The following is a 22,853-nucleotide window of genomic DNA, read 5'->3' as shown; positions in this document are numbered from 1 at the left end:
AGCTGCACAAGTAAACTGGAATAGAAAACCGACAAAAATTAACTATGCTGTTCTGCTTATCACTCACTCCCTAATTAGCTTCTTTTCTTTATTAAGTGATATGAATAGTTACTATTGAGGGTTAGAAGACTCCTAGAAAAATGACAGGAATAGCAGCAATGACAGAAATAGCAGAATAGATTGTTGCAGAATCCAACTCAAACATTTGACACTCAGAAAATGTCAAATTTTAAGCTTATTTTTTGGTGATAATCTTCTATTTCACATAATGTAAAAGAAAGATTTCAATCTCTGCTTTTTCTTTATGTTTGTGTGTCTGACTTTATCCTTTCCAGTGAAAGAGACATCCTGTCATGTTTGTATCCAGGTCCATAATTTAAATTTAAAGTCTTTGAATTCTGAAAGCCTGGAGATCTTGAAATTTAGTATTTTGCAATTACACTTAACAAGTTAGCCCATGCCTGCAAAACAAATAAAAAAAATCTATTTCACAGTGTATTGACACTGAAATGCAATGAAATTGCATAAGGTATGTGAATCAATCTACCTAAATATTTACTGCTTTAATGAACTCTGAATTTATGGGTGTGCATATTGAAATGAGGTAATTATTTTAAATAGCACCTATGTATTTTTAGCTAAAGAGACTGTGAAATTACATTTCCTTAAATAAAGCTGAGGTTTGTTTGGATGGGTTGAGAAATCACCACGGGCTGCTGTAGGGCAGGGGCAGCAGTAAGGAAACAAATACCAGTTCTTGTTTCCACTCTGCTGTTATGGGGTGGGGAAGGCAGAGAAATTAATTTCACACCAATGTGAATACTTGATTGGAGTGTTCTGTAAAGTGGATTATTTCAATTTCACTCCCTGCAGCTTGTGAAGAGTAGGCTGCACCACAGAAGTGTAGGCTGAGAGGGACCTCTGGAGGTCTTCTAATCCAACTTCCTGCTCAAACCAGTGTTGATTTCTAAGGTGAATAAGATTGTCCAGGCTCTTGGGTTAAACGAGCTTTGAAAATCACCAAGGATGGACATTCCACAGCCTCTCCTACTTTTATTGTGAAGTATATTTCTTTACAGCTGACTGGAAATTCCTCTACTGCAATTTCAGATTACTGTCTCCTGTCCTTCCACAGTGCATCTTTGGAAAATGTCTCTCTCTCTAAGCCCCCCTGTAGGCACAAAAGGCTTTAGCTTTCACCTTTGCAAGCATAAAACAAGTCTGATCCTCAACTGGATTTTCTCATTTGTAATGTATTTCTTGTGTTGTTTGTGGGGCTCAAAAGCATTCTTGGTGTTCCAGAAGTTTCCTTGTGATGCTGAGTAGAAAGGAATAAACACTTTGCCTGCTGGCTAAGCTGTTGCTAATGCAGCTGGGTACGTGGTTTGTCTGCATTGCTGCAAAGAGATAGTGCTGACTCATGTTCAGCTTCTCCTTCAGATCGTTTCCTACAGAGCAGCCATACAGACAGACACTTCCCAGCCTATCGGAATGCACGAGCTTATTCCCTCCCACATACAGGGGTATATTTGTCTCAGAGACAAGAAAACTTCTGGTTATTTTGGCTTAAGTAGATTCACAGTTAAATTGACATCTTCTTTGAGAAGGAAAGAAAAAAAAAAAGCCATCAAAACTTCAGCTGACCTAATTACAAGTATTAATTTACTCTCTGTTGAGCGTTTTGCACTTTTAAGAATTGCATCATAGCAAAGAGATTTTTATACAAAAAAGGCATCAACAGCTGCTGATTTGGGCTATATGGCCAGGCAATAAAAAAGGGTACTTGGAGTGTGCAACTTTGTACAGCAAGCAGACTATAAATACTCCATACTCTGCACTGCTTGGATGGAAATGTACCATGGCTCAGGCATGCCATTTTATGTAAATAATTAATTCTTCCAAAGAGCTCTTACAGGTTTCCTAAAATTAATACACTGTAGCACTGTTAGAAGGGCTTAATTAATTTAGTCACTGCTGCCACAGTTATCAGGGATAGAACATTAATATCAAGTGGATTTTTTTTTAACTCAGCATACTCTCAGGTAATTGCTTCAAATGCTGGTGGTAGCCAGATCAAAGCATGTACATTCTGGTACCTCCTCTGCTTACAGACAAGGCTTCTTCCTTCTTTTGTGTTTCATAGTAGAATCCTGGTGTGCATCCTCCTAGACAGCATCAGTAGAAAGTGGTGCTACTTGCGATTCATACTAACATTCTTATCCAATAATTGAAGTAGGGATTGAAATTACTCTATATGTGGATTTTTTATATTATTTATCTGTATCCATTTATATCCACAGTGAATTTATCACGACTGGACTGACCTGTCCTTTGATGTAAATTAGTACAAGGGCATTTGTACTTTGAGATAAAAACATGCTAATAGATGGATGAAAAAGCCACAATGAATGTACGACAGATTTTCACCTAGATATTTAAAATTTGATGAGGACCAGATTCTGCATCTTACTGCATGATAATTTCAAGAAGGTCACAAGGCTTTCCTCTGTGTATGTTGGGGGAAATTATTTTCACACAGAACATTACCCCTGAAAGAAATAAGCCCTCTATTTACACATATAGAAGTGTTCTCAAGTCTTCCAGGAAATCTGTTTGAAAACTATTTACAGTATTAGTATGCAAATTATATACCACACACTAAATGGGATTCTTGCAGCAGAGCACTCTGACAGGCATCTCACTATTTGAACTGTGGTAGTACAGTTGAAAAAACAACACAAAAAGAAAACACAGCTGGATATAATTGTATTCAAACACACATTTATTATGTTAATGAGGACATACAAATGAAATTAAATGTTGTCCAGCAAAGGTTTTCCCACAAAGACTGAGTTATTTAAGAAAAATGTTCATATAACACAACTTTTTGTGTTTATTTTAATTGAAAAGATGTTTGATATTTATTCCTAAATATTGACAGATGAAATTTGGCAGCGTCAGAAAAGCAATACAACCCATCTTGTACCAAGTATAATTTAATAAATATATTTCAGCTGAGGAGAAGACATAAATTGTGTCCCAAACTACATTAGGTACTTCCAGTCATATAATTTAAATCAAATTATGTGAATGGTATTGTATAGAGGTAGTGATAAAATGTCTTAAGCGCCCATTGTTACCCAGGTTGTCAGAGTAGTTGATACACCCTTTATCCACCTTCCCTTCTGCACTGAAGCTTCGTGGTGTCTCCCTGCCTCTGCCCTCCTGGGGCTGCTCTCCTGTCAGCTTCTCTTCAGTCTCACCTTGGTCCAGCTTCGCCCCCCACAGCCTCTCCTGCGTGCCCCTGCCTGAGCAACTTCAGTGAGAGAGGTTTCAGACAGCGAGGTGTCACTAAGAATCCGCTAAGTACTGTGGGAGGTCAGTACTGGGTTGGGTCTCTGCAACCCGCAAAAGCTTTGTTTCATTTCTAAAAGTCTCCCAGAATTTCTTGTCCCCCTTGCATCAATCTGCATAATTCTGGCATGGAAGTTACCCAGGCAAGTTGCAAGATCTGTCCGTACCAATTTACTGCTGGTGGGCTTGAAATCTTTAAAAATAAGAGGCTTCCGATGAGGTTCATGGCTTTTTTTTTTTCCCCCTCTCCATTTTTAGGACATGCTTTTAACAAACCATAACTGAAAACTGAACAAATAACAGTTTGTGCCTTATGTAAGCGTGCCAGCTATTCAAATTGTTACATTCAAAGGCCGTTGATGTTGTTTAAAGCCCCTTGCCCTCTTCGCTGCCAGCTGCTGCTGTAATCTTAAAGTAGATGCACTTGGGGTTTTGAAACTTTGTATCTCAGTATACTGCCCTGGGAAATTGCTTTCTGTCTTTAAATTGAGCATCACGCAGAACTTTGTATTTTTCAACCTGTCTTTCTCATTGAGATTTGCAAGTTATTTCTGAGTTGAAAACCTCCCATTTTTGTTCAGAAGCACAAAGGGTACTGTCCCAATTCTAGTGTGTCAGATGCAGCCTTAAGAATATTGTCTATTTTTATCATTAGCATTGAGGAACTGTTTCTACTTCAAATGTTATATGATCAAATGCATATTAATTTATTACTTTAAAATAGAAACTTATTTATTTATAAATTTTTTAAAAATACTGGATTTTTAAAAAAATGATCTGTTGTTTGGAATATTTTCCAAAGTACCATTGCACTGTTTATTGCGAGCTATTTTTTTTAGCAATATATAAGAAATTCTTAGCCTATATAAGAATTTTTAAAAAATTTGTCTTATTATATTTACTTTCAGATTAAGCATTTTTCATTATGATAAGAAGATAGAGGTTGTATCCTTAGAGCAATAATAAGTCCAGCATGGCTGTTGGGCAAGTAAATTCAATATCGAGCTACTTCCATTAAAAAAACCCTACCTTCTTTCACTAAAAATCTTCTCCCACTACAGAACAGATTTTGTAGTTTCCACTAAGTGTCAAATGTAATCCCTCTAAAATCAATAGACAAAATTCATCTGAGAGCAAAACACTTACTATTATTTGTTTCCAGCAATGGGTAAAAAACAGATTGACGCATAGATTTTGTACTTAGAGGTAAGTGTCAAAGGAAGATGAATTAGGAAAGACTAGAGAACTTGCGTGCATTGGGAGGCCACAGAATTGTGAGAATGAACCACTGAAACCCAAATCTGATGTGTTGACAGTAATTTTATTTAGACTGTCAGTTTTCTGGTTAGGCTGAAGAAGCCTGTTTTGTTGTTTTGGTTTGCTTTTTTTCCTTTCTTTTCTGAAGAAACAAACCCCATACTGGTATATTTTTTATCATTATTATTTAATTTTAAAAGAAGGTGCTTCTTAAAAATTGACCCAAACCCACATGCTCCTGAAGTGAGCCTGAGGTTCTCAGCTGAGGTGAATATTGCACAATTCTGTTTATTTTGTCTCATTAGGTCAACCATGCTCCTTAGAGGGATATCTAGACTGTAATGAATGACTTCCTTCGCAAAAGCAAAGCAGAAACTGACTGGTTTCCATTATCTTGGCAATTTATTTAATTTCATGGTGTGGAATTTATTTTTCAGTCTTGCACACTGAAGAGGAGTAGCTCAGAGAAGTTTCTTCACAGATTTAGCCTTTTGCTTTCCTTTCTTTTAATAGCCTGGCTGTGTAAACACTACTGAAGTGGATATCAAAAAATCTTCAAGAATGAGAAATCCACACAAAACAAGAAAGGTAAGTATGGTTATTATATCAAAAGCAGGAGGTGGAGGAAATTTATAGAATGAAGTTCCATCATTTCTTGTAGCGTTTTTTTCTTACAACTGCAAGGAAAAAATGCACAAACGTATGTTAATATTTCATAAGCTCTTAGTTGAATTAGTATTAACAAATTTGCTAATGCTAATTGAATGCTATCACATAAGATTTTGGAGAAATAGAAAGAGATTTTGAAGATAAAATTATTTTTTGCATCTTTTAGTCATGTTGTTTAGTAGATTGAATAAAGCATATTAAAAAGTTTCTGTCAGTAATTAAGGAAAAAAAAAATTAAAACTCAGCGTGAACTCTAACAGCCATTCTTGTCCTAGTCTTAATGAAAAGGGTATCTCTGCTTTACAATTATGCCCAAAATGGATGACTGGAAATAATGGAAGAAATCAGCTCTATCTAAATTAGGTTGTAATTAGAGTGTCACTTCTCTAGGGATGTACAGATGGATTGGCTCAACACTTTTAAATCCTTTGCACCATAACCATATACATTGACTCTGACTTTAAAGTTCTTCCTTTAAGGTATATTTGCATGTTGACGTATAGAAAAGTAAGTTTTAAGAAGGAAAGTGGATTTTGAGAAAGTTTACCTTGGCTTATTTATGGTAGTGAAAGGTCCAGATTAGTGTAATTTACTAGACAGAAATTGCAATTTTGGAATTCCTCCAAATAATTCATGTGTTAGTGTACCTCTCAGGATATTCCACCTATCAGTCATCTCCACTTACTGTAACAGCATCTCTCTGTGTCATTCCTCATGTTTATTATGATGCTAATATAGAGACCTAATAAAAGTAGATCCTTTGTTGTGTGGCTTTACGGAATTGTGGGAGTTTGGGAGTTTTTAATTTACACTCTCGTGCAGGAGCATGATTTTATCTGAGTGCATGGGTTATTGCAGTTTCTTTATAGAAAGATGATCTTGGCTAGCTTCTTGAGCACAATGTACTAAACCATCACAGTTACTATGAGTGTGTGCAGAAAGCATTGCCTGAAAGCAACCATGTTTCATTGTTCCATGTTTTTTTGCATAGTCTGTCTATGGCTTACAAAATGACATTCGAAGTCACAGCCCTACGCACACGCCAGTGCCAGAGACTAAGCCACCCACAGAAGATGAACTACACCAAGAGGTTTGGAACATAACTAAAAAATGTACTTTTAAATCAACTTTGCAGGAAATAAATTTTTAGGTATAAAACCAAAAATTATTGTAACTGTGAAGTTATTCAAAACAGCTGCTGCCAACATTTAATAAACCCTTTCCTTGTCTCAAGGTATATGGATTTAGGCATGTGACTTCCTCAAAACTAATGAGACAAAACCTGAATTTTTTGTATCATGCATTAAACGCTTGAAGGCAGTGGGGTTGATTGCATAGCTAAGCCCATTAACCCCTTCAGCTGTAGGCAGCTTGCTCTTCTTTCAACACTGATTTGAAGCTTGGGGATGTACTTACCACTCCATGCGAGCATGTATGGGTTCACACACTTATCTACTGTTAAAACTTTGTTAATCTTTCCTGAGATGTTAGAATCTGGAGAAGGTAAATGTGTGAAGAAATATTAGTTCTCGTCAAAAATCTAAAAAAAGGCTAATGGGATTTCTGTTGATGAACCTGTAGGGAAAATGTTTTATTGGGCACATTTTTTGTCTTTGTATGATCTTTTCTCTTTAACGGAAGCTTCAATTTATTTTAGAGCTACACTGGTGAATGTTGTTTTAATTCAGATATATTTCTCTTCTATGCCCTAGGATAAATTAAGGTTCAATTACAGCCCTAATAAAAAAAGTTATAGAGTCAAGCAATAAATTACTCATAAAACTCTTTGCCTTCCTTTCTTGCAGATTAAGCACTGGCAAATGCAATTAGACAGACATAGATTAAAAATGTCAAAAGTTGCAGAGAGGTACGTATATTGTCACATTTTCTGTTTTTTCAATTAGACTGATAACTTTTGGGAAAAATGTCAGTATGAAATAGCTTCAAAGAGCTATTCACAGAAAATAGGTCTTCAAAGAGAGACATGGGAGCTCAAATGTCATAGAGATAACTGATGAGAGTTTACTTTAAGTGGAGAAGTATGAAGTTCTTTTAGTGCTAAAAAATATTCCAGATATCCCATGATACATTTCTGATAAACCTGAGTCACTGAAAGAGCCTCTGACCAAGTGATCACAAGTTTCACCTTTCATTGGCAGGGAGGCTAAATGGCAATAGTTCTGGGGTTATTGTTTTGTTATTTCAAAAGGGCAGTCACTGATGAAGCAAGGGAACTGGCTGGTGTGGAGCTCAGTCAGTGCTTGAACAAAGTGAGTTTGGGCTCAGTTTGGGCCAGACACGTAACCTAGTAGGAATCTGTCTCCAAGTAAGACCAAAATTTGTCAGAAAGGGCTTAGAAAGCAAATAAAACAAAAAGCCCAACACTGCAGAAAATTGAGATGCATAGGGCTTAGTAAAGGAAATAAGACCAAATACAAATTGCTCTTCATCTTCTCATAAACATTTGTGCACATATGTCTAGTTATATATGCGTTTGTGTGCATACCTATGCAAATACATACAAACGTTTATTTTTAAAGACAGCAGGTTAAGATTTTTCTGTTTGGTGAACAATAAAAATATTGTGTATGCTAAATATAATAGGAATTGTAAAGAAAGAATAGTTGTCCTCACTTGTCAATAATTTTACCAAAATTATGAGGCCAAAGGAAACACCAAGCAGAAATAAGAACAATGGGAGATGTAAATTACCAGAATACATGTGAAGTTTTTAGTGTGTGCAACTGAGTCCGACCAATTCCAGAAGATTAAAAAAACTGTGAAAAAAATTGATTTATTTTTGAAAAAATAAACCTGGGAATAGTGTCCTTTGATTAGGAAATAATAAAAATATTCATTATATTTAAAAGAAAATAAAAAGAGTACTAGCAGCTGCAGGGCCAATAAATATAACCTGTGTAACATGCAGTGTTTTAGAAAGATTTTAAGGAAACTGATGTTTAAAACCAGAGGGATAGAAAACATGTTCCTTTATGAAAACAAATGTGCATGGAAGAGGTTGTATGATCTAGTTTATTAGTGTCTAAAGGAACCCTAAATGGAGCTATGTGGAAGTATTAGCAAAGCTTATTTTATTTCTACTCTTGGTTGACCTGAGCCACCCCTCCTTCTTCAGTGGTCCACTCTCAAACGGCTTGAGGAAACCTATTTCACCCTGAGCTGGTTGCTGCCTTCTGAGTGTGCACACACAATTACCATGGTTCACTTGATGCAGGGTAACTTGTTAACTGGGGTAACCTGATCAGGTTTCTTCTCCTCCTGACATGACAATCTTTGATGCTTTTGTTTTCCTAGTCTATTAGCTTATACAGAGCAGTATTTGGAATATGATCCTTTTCTTGTGCCCCCTGATCCCTCAAACCCTTGGATATCAGATGATACCACTTTCTGGGAACTGGAGGCAAGGTATATAATTTTATTTCTTCTTTGGAAGTAAGGGAGTATAACATGCTTCTCTGGAAATGTGAGGATTGCAGACAGAGGTACTGCTGGAAAATACTGAGGCAGAAGGGCAATGCAGTGTCCATTTGGTTTTTCCAGTTTTACAGTGTTGTAAGATGGGAAGTGCTATAGATTAATAAAGCTGTGTGAAATGTTACAGTAACCAATTTTCAGACCTCTAGTATGGTGAAAAAAAAAAGACAACTTTTAAAATCTGGTAACATTCCTGGTTGGAAATCTTTACTTTTCTGTGTATTACCTTCATCCTGTATAAGGACTAACAGTTTTCTCATTGCTGAACATTGCACAGATTTGAGCACTCTAAAAAGTGAGAAAACCGTGGAACTTTAGAACTTAGTCTAAATTATGAACACAGATTGTTAGAATACTGAAGTATTGCTCACTTTGAGGTCTGTTGTTTTTCCTTCTGTAGCAAAGAGCCAGGACAGCAGAGGGTGAAACGATGGGGATTTGGCATGGATGAAGCTTTGAAAGACCCTGTGGGAAGAGAGCAGTTTCTGAAATTCTTGGAGTCAGAATTCAGTTCAGAAAATTTAAGGTAAATGAGAGCTACTTTATTTTTTCAATAACTTGTAAGTAATCTTGGGTTTTTGCTTTGGGTTTTTTTTTTTCCTGATACATTTCAGCTTTTGACCCCTTCAAAAATTTTCCTCACCTTTCAGAATTAATTCATCCAGATTGTTCACCACTTTCATGTACAGGCTGAGGGAAATATTCATGTAGTTAACAGAGACTCACATGAAGCATATTTTTCCATTCATGTTCAACTTCTGGTCAAACTACTCATATAAGAACTTTTCTCTCAGTTTGTCTTTTAAACAGGTATAAAACTGACTCATTCAAAGCCTGTTCAATATATTTTATTTAGTCAAATATTATGAGAAAAGTGAAATGAAGAAAAATAAAAAAGAAAAATAAATAAAGGATCTGAAAGTAAAATTCACAGACTTTCATCAGGTTGATTGGTTTCTGGGGATCATTTTGAAAATCTCCACTAATATTCTAGTACTTCTGCATCTGACACAACTGAAGTAGGGTGACATATAGCTCTCAAATTCCTCACAAATTGGAAAATGGAAAAAATGTTCCTAGGTATGAAGCATATAGGGTATGTTTCTAGAAGTATATTTACAGAATTACTTTTCAGTGAGGGGAAAAATTATTTGATTTTAAAAATTATAGTCCACCCATTGGTTAATAGCATGGGGTTTTTTTGCTGTCCTAAGAAAGCCATATTTCAGTGAGAGTTATTTCAGAGAGATTAATAACAGCCTTTCTATAGATAGACAAATTAAGCTGAGCATACTACAAAAATATAGGCAACATGTTTTTCTCTTTATTCCACCTTCTTTTCAGATGTCATTTGTATCACTTTCCATTCAGCAATAATATAAGTAGGATAAAATCCTATTTGCATGTACATTCTAGAACTCAGATTAATCCTAACCTACTTTTTTCCTATGCCAATTCTCACTCTGAAGTGGTGCAGCATAACCATTCATACTAAAATTATGCTTTTGTAGCATCTTACAAGAGGCATTTAATATTTATGGTGTTGATTTATAAATGCCAAGTAATTGCACAGATCTCCTTGTTGTTAATTTAAATTTGTCAGCAGAATAATTGGAGTTCTCTTAAGTTGCTGGCCATGTTCATGTTCAAACATTAACTTTGCATCACAAATACAGCCTGACCTGTATGTGTATGTTAATGACTTCATTTGCCACAGATACAGATTTTTCTTATTAAAAACTCCAATTGGTAAAATGAATTTTTAAAAGTTGGAACAATACTAAGAAAAGGAAAGGTAATTTTTAAAAACTTATTATTGAAAGAGCATCCTGGTAATTTGTTATGGAGAGCAGCTGTTCAAACATGAACCTATTGAGCCCAGTGTGTGCTGCAGTTTCTGGTGCTTTTTTGTGATTAATTTGTCTCTCTGCCAACTAGACTGTTACCCACATAATCCCTAACTCTTTCGTCTAATCCTATTTACAACACTAAATACAGGCAAACTGCAAGTAACTGATCTAGAAAAATTCCCTCAAGAAATTTCTTCAGAGATGATTCCTTGACATGCCATCTACTCTTCTGTCTCTTCCTCTATATTCTTAAATTTGCATTATAAAATGTAATATCTGAGTAATGCTGAATATGATCTTAAAGGCCAGGCAGGGGATAAATTTGCTCTGAAAAGGTGCTTTCTCTGATAATTAACTGAAGGGAAACTGTCTCAGAGGCTCCGAATAATGTTTGTAACTTCCCAAACTGTAGGGAAATCAATCCATTCGGTTCACATAGTAAATTTGGGTTAGAAAACATGAATTTGTAAAGCTTGTTGTGCATGGCTGTCAAAATGTTTTAGATGTCAATAACAGAAGTTAAAAGCTTGATGATTCCAAGCATTACCACTAAATAAACCTTAGAAGGTTTCATTGCTCACCTGTTAACTCCATCATGGTAATTTAGGGGATTTTAGTGGCATTTTTTTAATTACTATTTTGACAGCCACCTTGAGAAAAATAATTATGTCCACCCACATCTTCCTACTGCAACAAATTCGACTCAAATCAGTTGCTGGTTCTTATACTTTTGCAGATCTAATCATGATAAAATTTACAACACTGCCAAGTCTATAGCTGGGTAGGCAGCTGGGATCCTGCTTTCGAGCTTTGCAGCCGAGTACAGAGGGTACTGTAGGGACTGCAGGCATGACAGGAGCTCCAGTGTTAGCAGATTGGATGTTTTATACCTCATTTTGGTGAAACAAGTACCAAGACCATGAAATAGTAAGTCTACTAGATACCCCATTTCTATTCAAGTGTAATGATCTTACGCAGCAAAAAGTCCCACTGTTACTGTTACATTGACTTCAACTGAGAGTGTCGAAGGTATCTGAGAATGCCATTCTTGGCAGATACAGATCTTAAACAACACAACAGGGAAGAAGGAACTTGAGCCATGATTTAATACCAAGAATTGTGCAGTGATCACGAATATAACCAGGTTTCCAGTTCTGTCAGTGCAGTGACTTCATTCCAGTGTGACTGCAGTTTGCAGGTTGGATCCTGTGCTCACCTAATGCAGGGTATGACTTGTGGTCTCTTGTTACCATGCAGATTTTTTTTAAGAATTGCTTTGTGTGTTGCTCAATACACAGAACAAATAGCTAAAGTAACATATGATTTGGATAATAGATTTATGAAATTCCCAATGCTTATTACAAAAATGGTAACCATTGTTTAAAATTCCCAAGACTGAAGTTTGAGCATGATCCAGAACTGCTGAGCTTGGTCACAAGATTTTTCAAGTACTAAAAAAAGTACTTTTCAAAGACAATGAGTTAATGAAATCAAACTTACTGCAGCATGGCACCTGGAGACCTAATGTCTTTTAATTTCTGTAGGAAATTGTATTCCTCTTCTTGTTCTTTTGTCTGTAATGCAGCAGAATTCTTTAGAAAGTTAATATTTGTATGCTGAACTATAGGTTTGCTCCCAACTGGTTATTTTGTAGGAATTTCAGCCTATAAAGATTAAATCATTTCAGACCTGCCAATCTGAAAGTCTGTCCAAATCCTTATGCAGTATTGCAGTGGGTGTGATCTCCAAAGCAGCTCAAAGACTGAAAAACTTCCTAGGGTTTGCAAGTAAAGGGAGAGTGGTGACAGGTTAGGTTCCATGATACACAGAAGGAAAAGTCACTGGACCCCTTGTCTTTTCCTTTGATGCTTATTTTTTAGGTCTGTAATGTGTGACTAGTAGGGAAAAGGGACTTTTCATTCTTGTTTCCAGAAAAAGAAATGAGGGACTGAGACATTTGCTAGATTTGGATGTTTTCCCTCAATAATTTTTGTCTAACCATCCCCCTGCAAGCTGACATTTTGTGAGGTGTTTATCCTTTACACTGGTGATTATGAGGCCCTATTGTGGGTGCTAATAACTTGACCAAAATTGAATCCTCAAAGCTGAAATTGCCTGTGAGTTATTTCTCATTCAGACTCAAGCTTAAATGCCAAGTGTCAGCAATGTTGCCATTTCTGCAACGCAGATGAGAAAGAACTAGTTGCAAGATTTAATGAGTTTCTCTGTCATTTTCTTGAAATCCTTCAGTTCTACTATTCCTTGAAGCTTGAAGTTGTAGTTGGCAAGAAGGTGGACTCTAGAAATCAGAGGGCTGTGTTTCCTGCCCCTGGAAAAACAGTATGTGATTTTAGTAATAGAGCTTGTTTAGGTTTTTGTTTGCTTTTTCTGAAAATGCTGAAAGGTCTGGCCTCTTACTTGTTGTGTCACGTGCCCTGAGTGCAAAGTTCACATAATTCCCACTTCAGTGTTCCCACACCAACTATACCTCACACATTTCACAGAGAACCACTGCAGCCTTTCTCCCACTCTTTGTTCCTGTGGGCTAAATTTAACTGATTATCTTGGTCTGGAATCTGCCTGCACCCGACATTTAGGTCAGTTGATGGGACAGAAGCTGTGTTGCAGCTGTGCTATTTAACCATGAGGCCACCGTGGCTTTGAAAGTAATCCAGCTGGAGGACATAATCCCCAGATATCTTGCAGTCTTTGTGTTTCACCGGTCCATGTGGCTGGATGTACTACTACTACTGTATGCTACCCACTCTCCCTCTGCTCTGTGACCCAGCATGTGGCAGCCAAAATGCTGGGGCAGGAGACAGCAGTGAGGTTTACACTCAGCTACTCAGGTCTCTGTTCAAACAGTGCTGAGCATCTGCTAGAAAGGGTCTCCATGGCAAAAGCAAACCTGCACCAACAGGAGACTCTGTTTCATCTAAGGGCAGCCAGACTCAGTTCTAGTTCCTTACACAAAGCAGCACCAAGTCTGTGTATATCATTGCAAAAGATGCAATTCCTCTTCTCCCCTCTCCTGCCCTTGCACATAGTTAACATTCCAGACTGTGTGCCTTTTGCTACAGGAGTCTTCCCTTGCTCTGGTCACAGCTCATGAGGCAGAGCACTTTAAAATGGTACAGGGAGCTGTTTTGATTTGAGGCCCTGTGCTGAGGCCTTGCTGACTCCATTTCAACTTCATCCGTGCTCTTGGTTGCCATGGGATATTGGAAAAAGTTATTTTTGAAAATGCAAGAGGGGGCAGCCTTATTTTTGTCATTTCCTAACTTTGAATATTTGAATTCAGCTCTCTGTGGGAGGAGGGCAGACATCTTTTCTTAAAAGATAAGTAAGTAGATTAAAATCTTAAAATGTGTGTTGGCTGTGAAATAAGCACCCTAGACATAACACAGAAATCATAATTCTTCCCACTTTCAGGGAGATTTCTATATTTAGAGCTTCACATTTTTAGTAGAGTCTTTGAATGCTATTGTTAGAAGTGTAAAATTAAATTAATCTATCAAAGAACTGGTGTTCAGCCTGTAGGAATGGCTCCCTACAACCTCCCTATTCTATGCTGCAAGCATAGAAGTTAAATTTATTGAAATTTATCTCCCATCTATTTCCCCATAATTGACTATAACCTACTATATGAAAACAGTTTACTTGCAAAAGAAAATAGCATCCTAAGGCATGTTTACAGTGACTTGCAGAATTATTAGCAGTGATACAATGGAACAAAAAAGGAAGTGACATCTCTGAGCTAGATCCGCAGGATGTCTGCGGGGAAATAGAAAATGTGTGTTTACAAAGAGCATCCTTCCCTTTCATTTTTGTGTTCCTTACCTGACTTGAAGACACATGAGTAATCAGTCAATCCCAGAAGATGCACTTGAAGGGGTTAGCACTGCAGGATATGTGCTTTTAAATGCAAATATCTAAAGCAGCTTAAGGAAAACAAAGTAGGTTGCCCAAATTGAGTGAACTGAATTAGAGTTTGTGAGCTTTGCACTTTTTAAACTTGAGTTATCAGGCATTTCTTCTTGCTGCATTGCCATCAGATTCTCAGGATACATCCCCAGGCTCTGTGCAGAACTACGTTCAATTCACACTGTAGTTCATATATAAAAGTGATACTACCCAGAAGTTTTGAAACTGGAGTTCTATTGGCACAGATCCCCTTTGTGACCTTGGAGAAACCACTGTACATTATTACATTATTAATATATTTGCAAAACTGGGACAGTATTGGAGAATCTTAGATGAAAAAAATTGTGCTTATGTACTATTGAAACTGAAGGTTGTAGAAATACCTAAATACTCTTCTTGGTAGTATGAAACTGACCATATTGGCTTGTGAAATTGAACACAGGCTCCATCCATCTGTGCTACAATGAAATTTCAAAATAGGACTATGAAGGAATAATTGCTTTCTGAAAGGTAAATTTTCACAAGGGAAGAATATCTTAAAGCAGGAATACTGTAAGGTTTGCTATGCTTTACTATCCTCTCTTAAGTGTTTTGCAATAATTAAATGAAATTAGGATTTAGATTGACGGTGGTGTCATTTTGCATTTTTGGGGGTCTGAGTACAGTTTCACTGTTCTTCAGTCCTAGCCCATTCTTGCTGACCTCAGCTAAAAGAGCTTAAGTTGATGTCACAGTGTAAGCATGGTGCAACCACATTTTAAAGGTGCACCCAATTTATTTCTAAGCCTTGGAAAATCCAGCTGATGTCAAAGTTAAATCGCTTCAAGGCTCAGCTTATCTGTTTCATAGGATCAGCTGTGTCAGAACAATAATGAAATGTTGCAATAGTTTATATTGCATGTTTACCAAAGTCAAACTTGAGTTGAGCTCTTGGATTTGAGGGAGAACTAAGTAGTCTGAACCATTTCTAAGAATAGGATCCTAACTTAATTTAGGATTATTTTGTGCCATGAGAGTGTCTGGACACCAATAGAAGAAATAATGAAATATAGCTTACAACTGGTTAGTTATGATCATAAAGTGCTCAAAATGTTTTTAGTGATCTCTCTCCAGACAGAATGAGGATACAGTGGCTGTACTTCATATGGCTGTATCACATATGGCTGCCCAATGTTGGTTTGCTCAGCAGCAAAAGGGAGAATGTCTAATTCTATTCAGCATTTTTAGCAAAAATATGCAAAAGAGAAATTAAATTAAATTATAATTAGCGAAACAAATGCTTTTCCAATGTATGCATGATTTGTGGGTAACAAAATCAGAGTTACACAGTTTAGGATTTAGTAGGACTCAGAGATTCATGAAGATAGCAAGAATATAAATTATTAGTTTTTGAAGGAATGTCAAAAAGCAGTCAGTTTATAAGTAAATAATATAAGCCCTTGTGGTTTATCCAAAATGAAGTCTCAGTTTAATTCCAGCTAAATCTGGAATCTTCCTATAAGCATGCTACCCATACATAAGTAATGAAGGATTTCCTATCCATCCCATGAAGAGCCCTCTAATAATTGCTTCCCTGGGTAGACTGATTGCCTTGAGACAGTATACCAGAATGCTGATCCCAACATCAAATCACTCAGCTTTTTCTTATTTTAGCATGCCTAGATGAAAACTTCAGTTACTTAATTTCTTTTTTAAGAGCAAGGAAGAATGAGGGCACTTATCCTGGTTATCCTGAGCTGGAAGTCAAGATGCTGTGTTGTGCCACAGGTTCTGGTTAGCAGTAGAAGACCTGAAGAAGAGGCCTATCCGTGAAGTTCCTGCTCGCGTCCAAGAAATCTGGCAAGAATTTCTTGCTCCAGGTGCACCCAGTGCTATCAACCTCGATTCAAAAAGTTATGACAAAACCACTCAGAATGTGAAGGAACCTGGAAGATACACATTTGAAGATGCTCAGGTCAGTTTGCAATTGTGTTTATGGACATTTGAAATGGAATATTGGCTAGTGAAATCTATATACAAAAAGAAGATGTATTTGGGAATCAAATGATAACGCCCTGTTTCCAAAAATGCCATTTTGGCAATGCAAATGTGTAACATTCTTTGTTCATGAGACATATGAAGTTCTTAACGAAACTTCTGTGCTTGATATAGAGTTTTCAGGTGGACTTTGAATAGAGTTTCCTCTATTGTAGTGAAGAAAAAACTAAGTACTCCTGTATTAAATGCAACACTTCATGTGACATAACTTAATACTTCATCTTTGAAGACTTCTGAGAAAAGCAATAGAAAATAATTGGACTCACAGTAAAAGTAGCAGAACTGGTATCATCCTCCATTTTCATCAGCAGCCCAGTGATGAAAATTTAATTATTAATGCAAAGTGAAATGGTGTCAAAACGAGGGATTGAGACCATATCCCTGCAGAATTTCCTGTAGTTTGATTATTAGGTCATCATCTTGGGAGTCAGGAGATGCTGCTACAGGCCCCATGAAGGAGAGAAGAAAATTCAGTTGAGGCTTTCTACTTTTTGGGAGAATGCCTCTGCCCTAAATATGAAGGTGAATAATTTTGACTTCTTTTCATTTTCCATCATGAGAATAGCAACCTATGAAGAAACAATAAAATTTTCATTAGACCCTATGTCATAGCCACTGTTTTGAAGTACTCTGCATTAGACCAAACATACAATTTTTTGCTTGCATCTGCTAACCCCTGGAAATTTAAGAATGCAGTGTATAATAAAGATATAAATGGCAAAAGTAAACCATAGAGCAAGATTAAATTTTAAAAAAAAGTCTTTGCAGTTGAGGGAGTAATGGACATTTAAATTCCTTGCCAGCATCCTTTTTTTTTTTTATAGTAAATATCAAATTTCAATACCGTTTTACTGCTAGATCTCTCTTCTTGTAATTTTGTCCTTCATTTATGAAAGACATAGAGGATTCAGTATTTATGCAAGCAGGACTTTGCACCTGAAGAGGACTTCTGCTTAGTCCATCCAGTTCAGCAAAAAACCTTAAACCTAGCAGCCTCAATTTCTCTGGAAAAGGGACAGGCTGTGCCTGCTGTGTTCTCACTTGAAGCTTTAGGAGCTTTAAAGTGTCCTATCTGAGGTGGAGGGTTTTGTCAGGAGTAGGGCTCTGCCTCTGCACCCGGCTTTTTTTGGCCTGCCAGCTGGGAGGAGACTGCTGTGTGCCATTGTGGCAGTTGGTGGGTTATTTAATTGTGGTTAAAAAATGTATGAAAAATATTTCTGGACTGGATATATAGAAAAATGAAGCTTCATATCAAATGCAGACACATAAGTAAAATGGGACACATAAGTAAAAGTAACCTGATTGTGCTAAATATGTGCCTTAACGAGTCCTGGCTAATGTGTGCATTAAGAATACTAATACAGCCCAATTTATTCTTGCTTTTACAGGCATATGTCGTGTACAGAAATAAAATTTTAATGCCCACCACCACTTTCTGCTCTCTGTTGCCTGCATTGTCTGCTTTCACAGACACTGAGTGAAAAAAACCTCCCCCAAATAAACCAGTGAATATATATCAGAATTTCTCTGCTTAGTGTAAGAAATACATGGAAAGACATTTAGAATAATTTTTACAGTTTCTAATACAGCAAAAATTAAATATCAGGTCTAATTTTACCTTGCCTTAATTTTCAGACAAGGTGGGGGATTTTGTTTGAGTGGGTTGGTTTTTTTTTGGTTCTGGTGGTGGTTGGGGTTGTTTTTCTTTTTTCTTTTTTTTTTTCTTTTTCTTTTTTTTTTTTTCTTTTTTTTTTCATTTTTTTTTGGGGGGGGGGTTTGAGTTTTTTTGGGGTTTTTTGGGTTTTTTATATTCACTAATTTTATGCACTACCAAGCTGAGAAACAGTATTTTCTTTCCAGTTTGTTTCCCAATTGCTGTACTACAGATTTCCTACAGTAAAAAACAGAAATTGAGTAAAAGAAAAACTCCATGAAAATAGCTAATGTGATTCTGGATTTTGTAAAAGTATTTTTGAGAGTATTTTCTATTCTGGTTGCTTTTTCTACAAATCTTTTCTCTAGCATATAGCCAGAACCAGAATTACTGAGTGTTCTATACCGCAGATTTTTTGTTTTTCAACTTTTTCAGAAACTAGAATGTTCCAAAATTAAAAGTTTTTTAAGCTGCTCTTGTAATTTATTTTCTGAATAAAAGTTTCCAAATTTTCATATGCCTCTGAAGAATTAGTATCTTGAAAATTAGATTAGCCTGGAACTGTTTTTCAATTTACATATGTATTTTGCTTTTTCTATTGTTAGCTGGAGAGCAGACTAAACATCTGTCAAAGGATGCTTTCAAGAGTAGCCAGGGGAAATCCTCACTAATTTAAGCATTATTTGTGGTGCTGAATTGAAAACCTAGTATCTCTTCCTAGCCTCTGAAATCACAAGAGTATCTCCAGAAACTAATTCAGAAAATCTGATAAGGAAGGACCCACAGCTCTTAATTTCATCACTTAGCTAAACTAACTAAGGACGTTTGAAGTTGGACCTGAAGTTCGGACTCAGTTGTCAATTCTTAGAAAATAATTTTGTACTGGAAAATTTGACCTATTAATTAAAGAAAGGTGTGTTGTATAATTATGCATAAGAAATGGGTAGGATTTCAGCTTTAAGAATAGAAAGCAATGAAACCTTAGCTTCAGACCCAAAACCTGCTATCCTGCAACACTTCCTACCCATTGTAGTGCTAGCTGGTGTACATTCCACAGCCAAAACCTGTGGCTGCCTTCCATTTTACACGTGTCCTCTTCTATGGGAGTAACAGCTCCTCCTTTCCTTTTCAGGAGCACATTTACAAACTGATGAAAAGTGATTCTTATCCTCGTTTTATACGATCCAGTGCCTACCAGGAGCTGCTACAGGCCAAGAAAAAGGTATTGGTCCATCTTGCCTTTGTCTTGCCACTGTGCAAAGCAGTGGTTATGTTTGCAACAATACTCAGTCTTCTCTCCCCTGTGCCAGTGCAACTGGATATCTGGTAGGTGACCAGCTTGGCGTTTTTGGAGGGTCACATACACACAGGAGTTCAATATACATATATGTGTATATATCCTGCATGCGGGCATGTTTCAATGAGTTAATCTAGCAAAACTTATTTTTATTTTTACATCCCATATTGTACTGTTTTCTCTGTTATGAAGCACCTTAAATTGCAAAGTGCTTTACAAATACATTAAAAAAAATAAAATAAAATCCCAGAAGAATAGTCTTTCATGTTTGCAAGTTTGCTTATGTAATAATTGTTGTTCTCTTTATTCCACCTATGAAAGCTACAGAATGTGTTTAGAAACAATCTCATTCGTATGAATAACTTCTAACTTCAACTAGAAATACAGAGGCTTCCTAATTTTGTTTCTTTCCCCATTACTACATGCATAGATTTGAGTAGGCTAGGAATCTGACTTGAAAGACTGATCACGTCACACTTTGGCAAACAGAGGTTCTTATCTTGGTATGTAATATTTTCTTAGAAAAGTCCAGATTATGGAATGGATTCTGAATAGCCACAGCCCAGAGTATGTGGAGCAGCTTTTACAATGCAGATTTCCATGATGATAAATAATTCTATTAGTGGGCTCTAAACAGTAATTCCTAGAATCAGTTGGGAGCCCTGTGCCTTGCAAAATCAGGGCCCCGATTGTTACTGGAACAAGGTAGTTATTAACACGGTAGCATTCTATTGTTAATAATGACAACCTAAAATTATATGAAAGTACTGTGTGATTTTGTTTTTTGTTCAAACATTGATTTCTGAAGATCCAATATAGAGAGAGATGTTGAAAATACCAGAAAGCTTCAACTGTCCGTGTGAAGTCCTTAAGTTTGTGAATGTCAGTTCATTAACACAAGATGTGCACTTCATTATTTCTTTTTACTTTCAGTTTTTCTTTAAATTCAAACCAGTTTGATCCCCATGAAAAATTATTTTTGTCGAGTACTATATCTGTTTTGCCCATCCCCTGTTTTGCCAAGTCCCATTACAGCCTCATACCTGTTTGCTTCCTGATTATACAAACTTTGTTTTGCAGTCCATTGTTACATCAAATCTTCTTTTCTACTCCATTGTTCTTGCTTTTCTTTTCCCCCTCCTTTTTCTTTTTGTTTCTTTTATTTATTTCAAATTTAAGTTGGAAAACACTCTGGATCGTCGAACATCTTTTGAGAAATTCACACGCAATGTGGTAAGTTTGTTGCCTCGGAAGACTAGTAAGCCTGATGGGACATCCTTCTCCCCTTCCCCTCACTGATCCCTACTTTCCCTTTTGCTTCTCTAACATGATGGTTGAAAGTGTACCCATCACAGCTTTGAAATTTTCCTGGGAATGACAGCTTTATAATGTGCGTTCATTACAACCCCTCCTCCCTAGTCCCTTTCCCACTGATCTCAATAGTCACACATGGAGGAATGGACCTTTGGGAGCCATGCTTTTTGCATTAGGAAGTCACTTCCCCCCCACCCCCCCCCCCCCCCCACCCCCTGACCCCATAATTTTAGTAAAGAATCTAAGAACATGCTTGATGTTGTTTCTTTTTCTGGTGCCTTCTAAAATACTAAGTCCAAAACAGTTGAATACATTGGATTTACATCCTGTCTTTTTATTTTATTAAAAAAGACTTTGTCCCCCTTTTTTCAATTGGGCACAGGGAAAAAAAAACAATAATAATTTTCCCATCTTCCTTAATGTCTAACAACTTCTGCAGGACCAAAGAATTCATGCTGTTTATGTGCAAGGGTTTGATTTGGATTCATTTTCATAATGGACTACAAGAACTGATTTTTTTTTCCTTTTCAATGTATAACTTTCAAAAGCTATTTCTCAAAGGCAAAAAAATGAAGGCTGGTAGATTTTGTGTGGGCATTCTTTTGCCACCTGCCAAAAGATCCACTGATTTCGTGATACTTGTTATTCTTTTTACTTCTCCAGTTTCTTTGGGATATTTTTTTTTTTTACATTGTGAAAGTTCCAACTAAAGAATTCAACGCATTTATTTTTGTAGGGCAGAAACATCCCTATTTTTCCATGCCATAAAAACTGTACACCAACACTGAGGGCGAGCACTAACCTGTTATGAAAAGAGGTAGAAAGATCTTGGATTATACTCGAGTTTGTCTGCATTGTCTGTTGAATTGTGCAGGTGACGCTGCTGTGTGTGCGTGTGCGTCTGTGGCTTTTTCTGTGACCTGGTTAGTGGAGCTGTGTGTGTTGAAATGAAAAATATGAGAGCTTTCAGCAAAGATCATGGTTTTTGTTTTTTTAGTTTCTAGGGAAGGAGAAGCAGTTGTCAGAAACTGTCTCCCCTGTAATGAGGCTCGAGAGTATTGCCTCAAGTATTTAAAAAATGCATACATACTTTTCAGTGATCAAAAAAAGAAGCAAACGCAGTGAAAGTTTTGTGAGGCTGTGGGAATATCTCACTTTTAAAAACAAAACGGTAATTCTTTAACTACTTTCTTATAGGTAAAGGCTTCCTGTAATATGCTTTGAATCCCCTGTAATCAGGAAGAAATTTGGATTCAATGGGACAAAGTCAGTAAAGGACACTAAAAGTAAATAAACAGCCACAAAGGAAACTATCCCAATGTTTGAAACAAAAACCCCTATGTTTTGCATGGTGGTGTTGCCATAGCATGTTGCAGTGTGATTTGTGTGTTGTCTAAACAGGTTGGATCTATAAAACAACATTGTACATGATAGCACTATACATGATAATTCCATTATAATTCAGTGGGAAGTTTCATATTAATAAAAAGTCTAAAAGAGAGTGCATAGAGTGGGTAACACATCCAGGACCTCTGAGAGCCAGACTTTTTCCCAGTTACAGTGCCTGGCAAACTGCAATGCTACATTTATTCATGGCATTTTCAGCAGCCCAGGGGTCAGGAACTGGCTATGGTAAACATTATGGAAACAGTGGCCATGAGGGGCGAAATAGCAGGCTGCAGGTAGAGGGATCGGGAATACAGCACAAAAAGGGAAAATGTGAAGACGAGACTGGGAGATGCTGAAATACCTCCCAGAGCAGCCTAACAGTTAAACCAGCAGTTCTGGGCACAAACAGTGGAGCATTGTGCCCTGCAGCTGTGCCTGATTTTCATCCTGCTAATCTCAGGGCAGAAGTACCAGAATAGCAGCATGCCAGAGATGCAAGGCAGGCCCAATAAACCAGCTGTGAACTAGAAATGGAAAAGAGGATTTGTGGACATTAATAGTTTGGTAGAAGAGAGGGATTTTTTTTTTTTTTTTCTTTTTCACAGAGCAAACT

At 36.8% G+C, this 22,853-nt stretch overlaps 1 protein-coding gene across 8 annotated transcripts in view; it reads left to right on the top strand.

Annotated features, from left to right (window-relative positions):
* Window positions 1-22,853, top strand: part of RGS7 (regulator of G protein signaling 7) — a 257,025-nt gene that overhangs the window by 209,179 nt on the left and 24,993 nt on the right. For 6 of the 8 annotated variants that reach the window (XM_066178857.1, XM_066178854.1, XM_066178856.1 and 3 more), the window contains 8 exons: window positions 5,125-5,199; window positions 6,272-6,370; window positions 7,086-7,147; window positions 8,596-8,706; window positions 9,176-9,301; window positions 16,317-16,503; window positions 19,373-19,462; window positions 20,717-20,770. In XM_066178857.1, coding sequence (XP_066034954.1) covers window positions 5,125-5,199; window positions 6,272-6,370; window positions 7,086-7,147; window positions 8,596-8,706; window positions 9,176-9,301; window positions 16,317-16,503; window positions 19,373-19,462; window positions 20,717-20,770 — 804 coding nt within the window. The remainder of the gene's footprint in view (window positions 1-5,124; window positions 5,200-6,271; window positions 6,371-7,085; window positions 7,148-8,595; window positions 8,707-9,175; window positions 9,302-16,316; window positions 16,504-19,372; window positions 19,463-20,716; window positions 20,771-22,853) is intronic. The other 2 variants (XM_066178862.1, XM_066178861.1) reach the window with 1 other exon arrangement.

The sequence above is a fragment of the Chamaea fasciata genome, unplaced genomic scaffold (assembly GCF_029207755.1).
Source record: "Chamaea fasciata isolate MVZ Bird 193981 ecotype frontalis unplaced genomic scaffold, bChaFas1.0.hap1 SCAF_3, whole genome shotgun sequence".
In the NCBI taxonomy this organism is placed as follows: Eukaryota; Metazoa; Chordata; class Aves; order Passeriformes; family Sylviidae; genus Chamaea; species Chamaea fasciata.
Note: the sequence above shows the minus strand (reverse complement) of the source record. Positions and strands in the feature narration are given on the sequence as shown.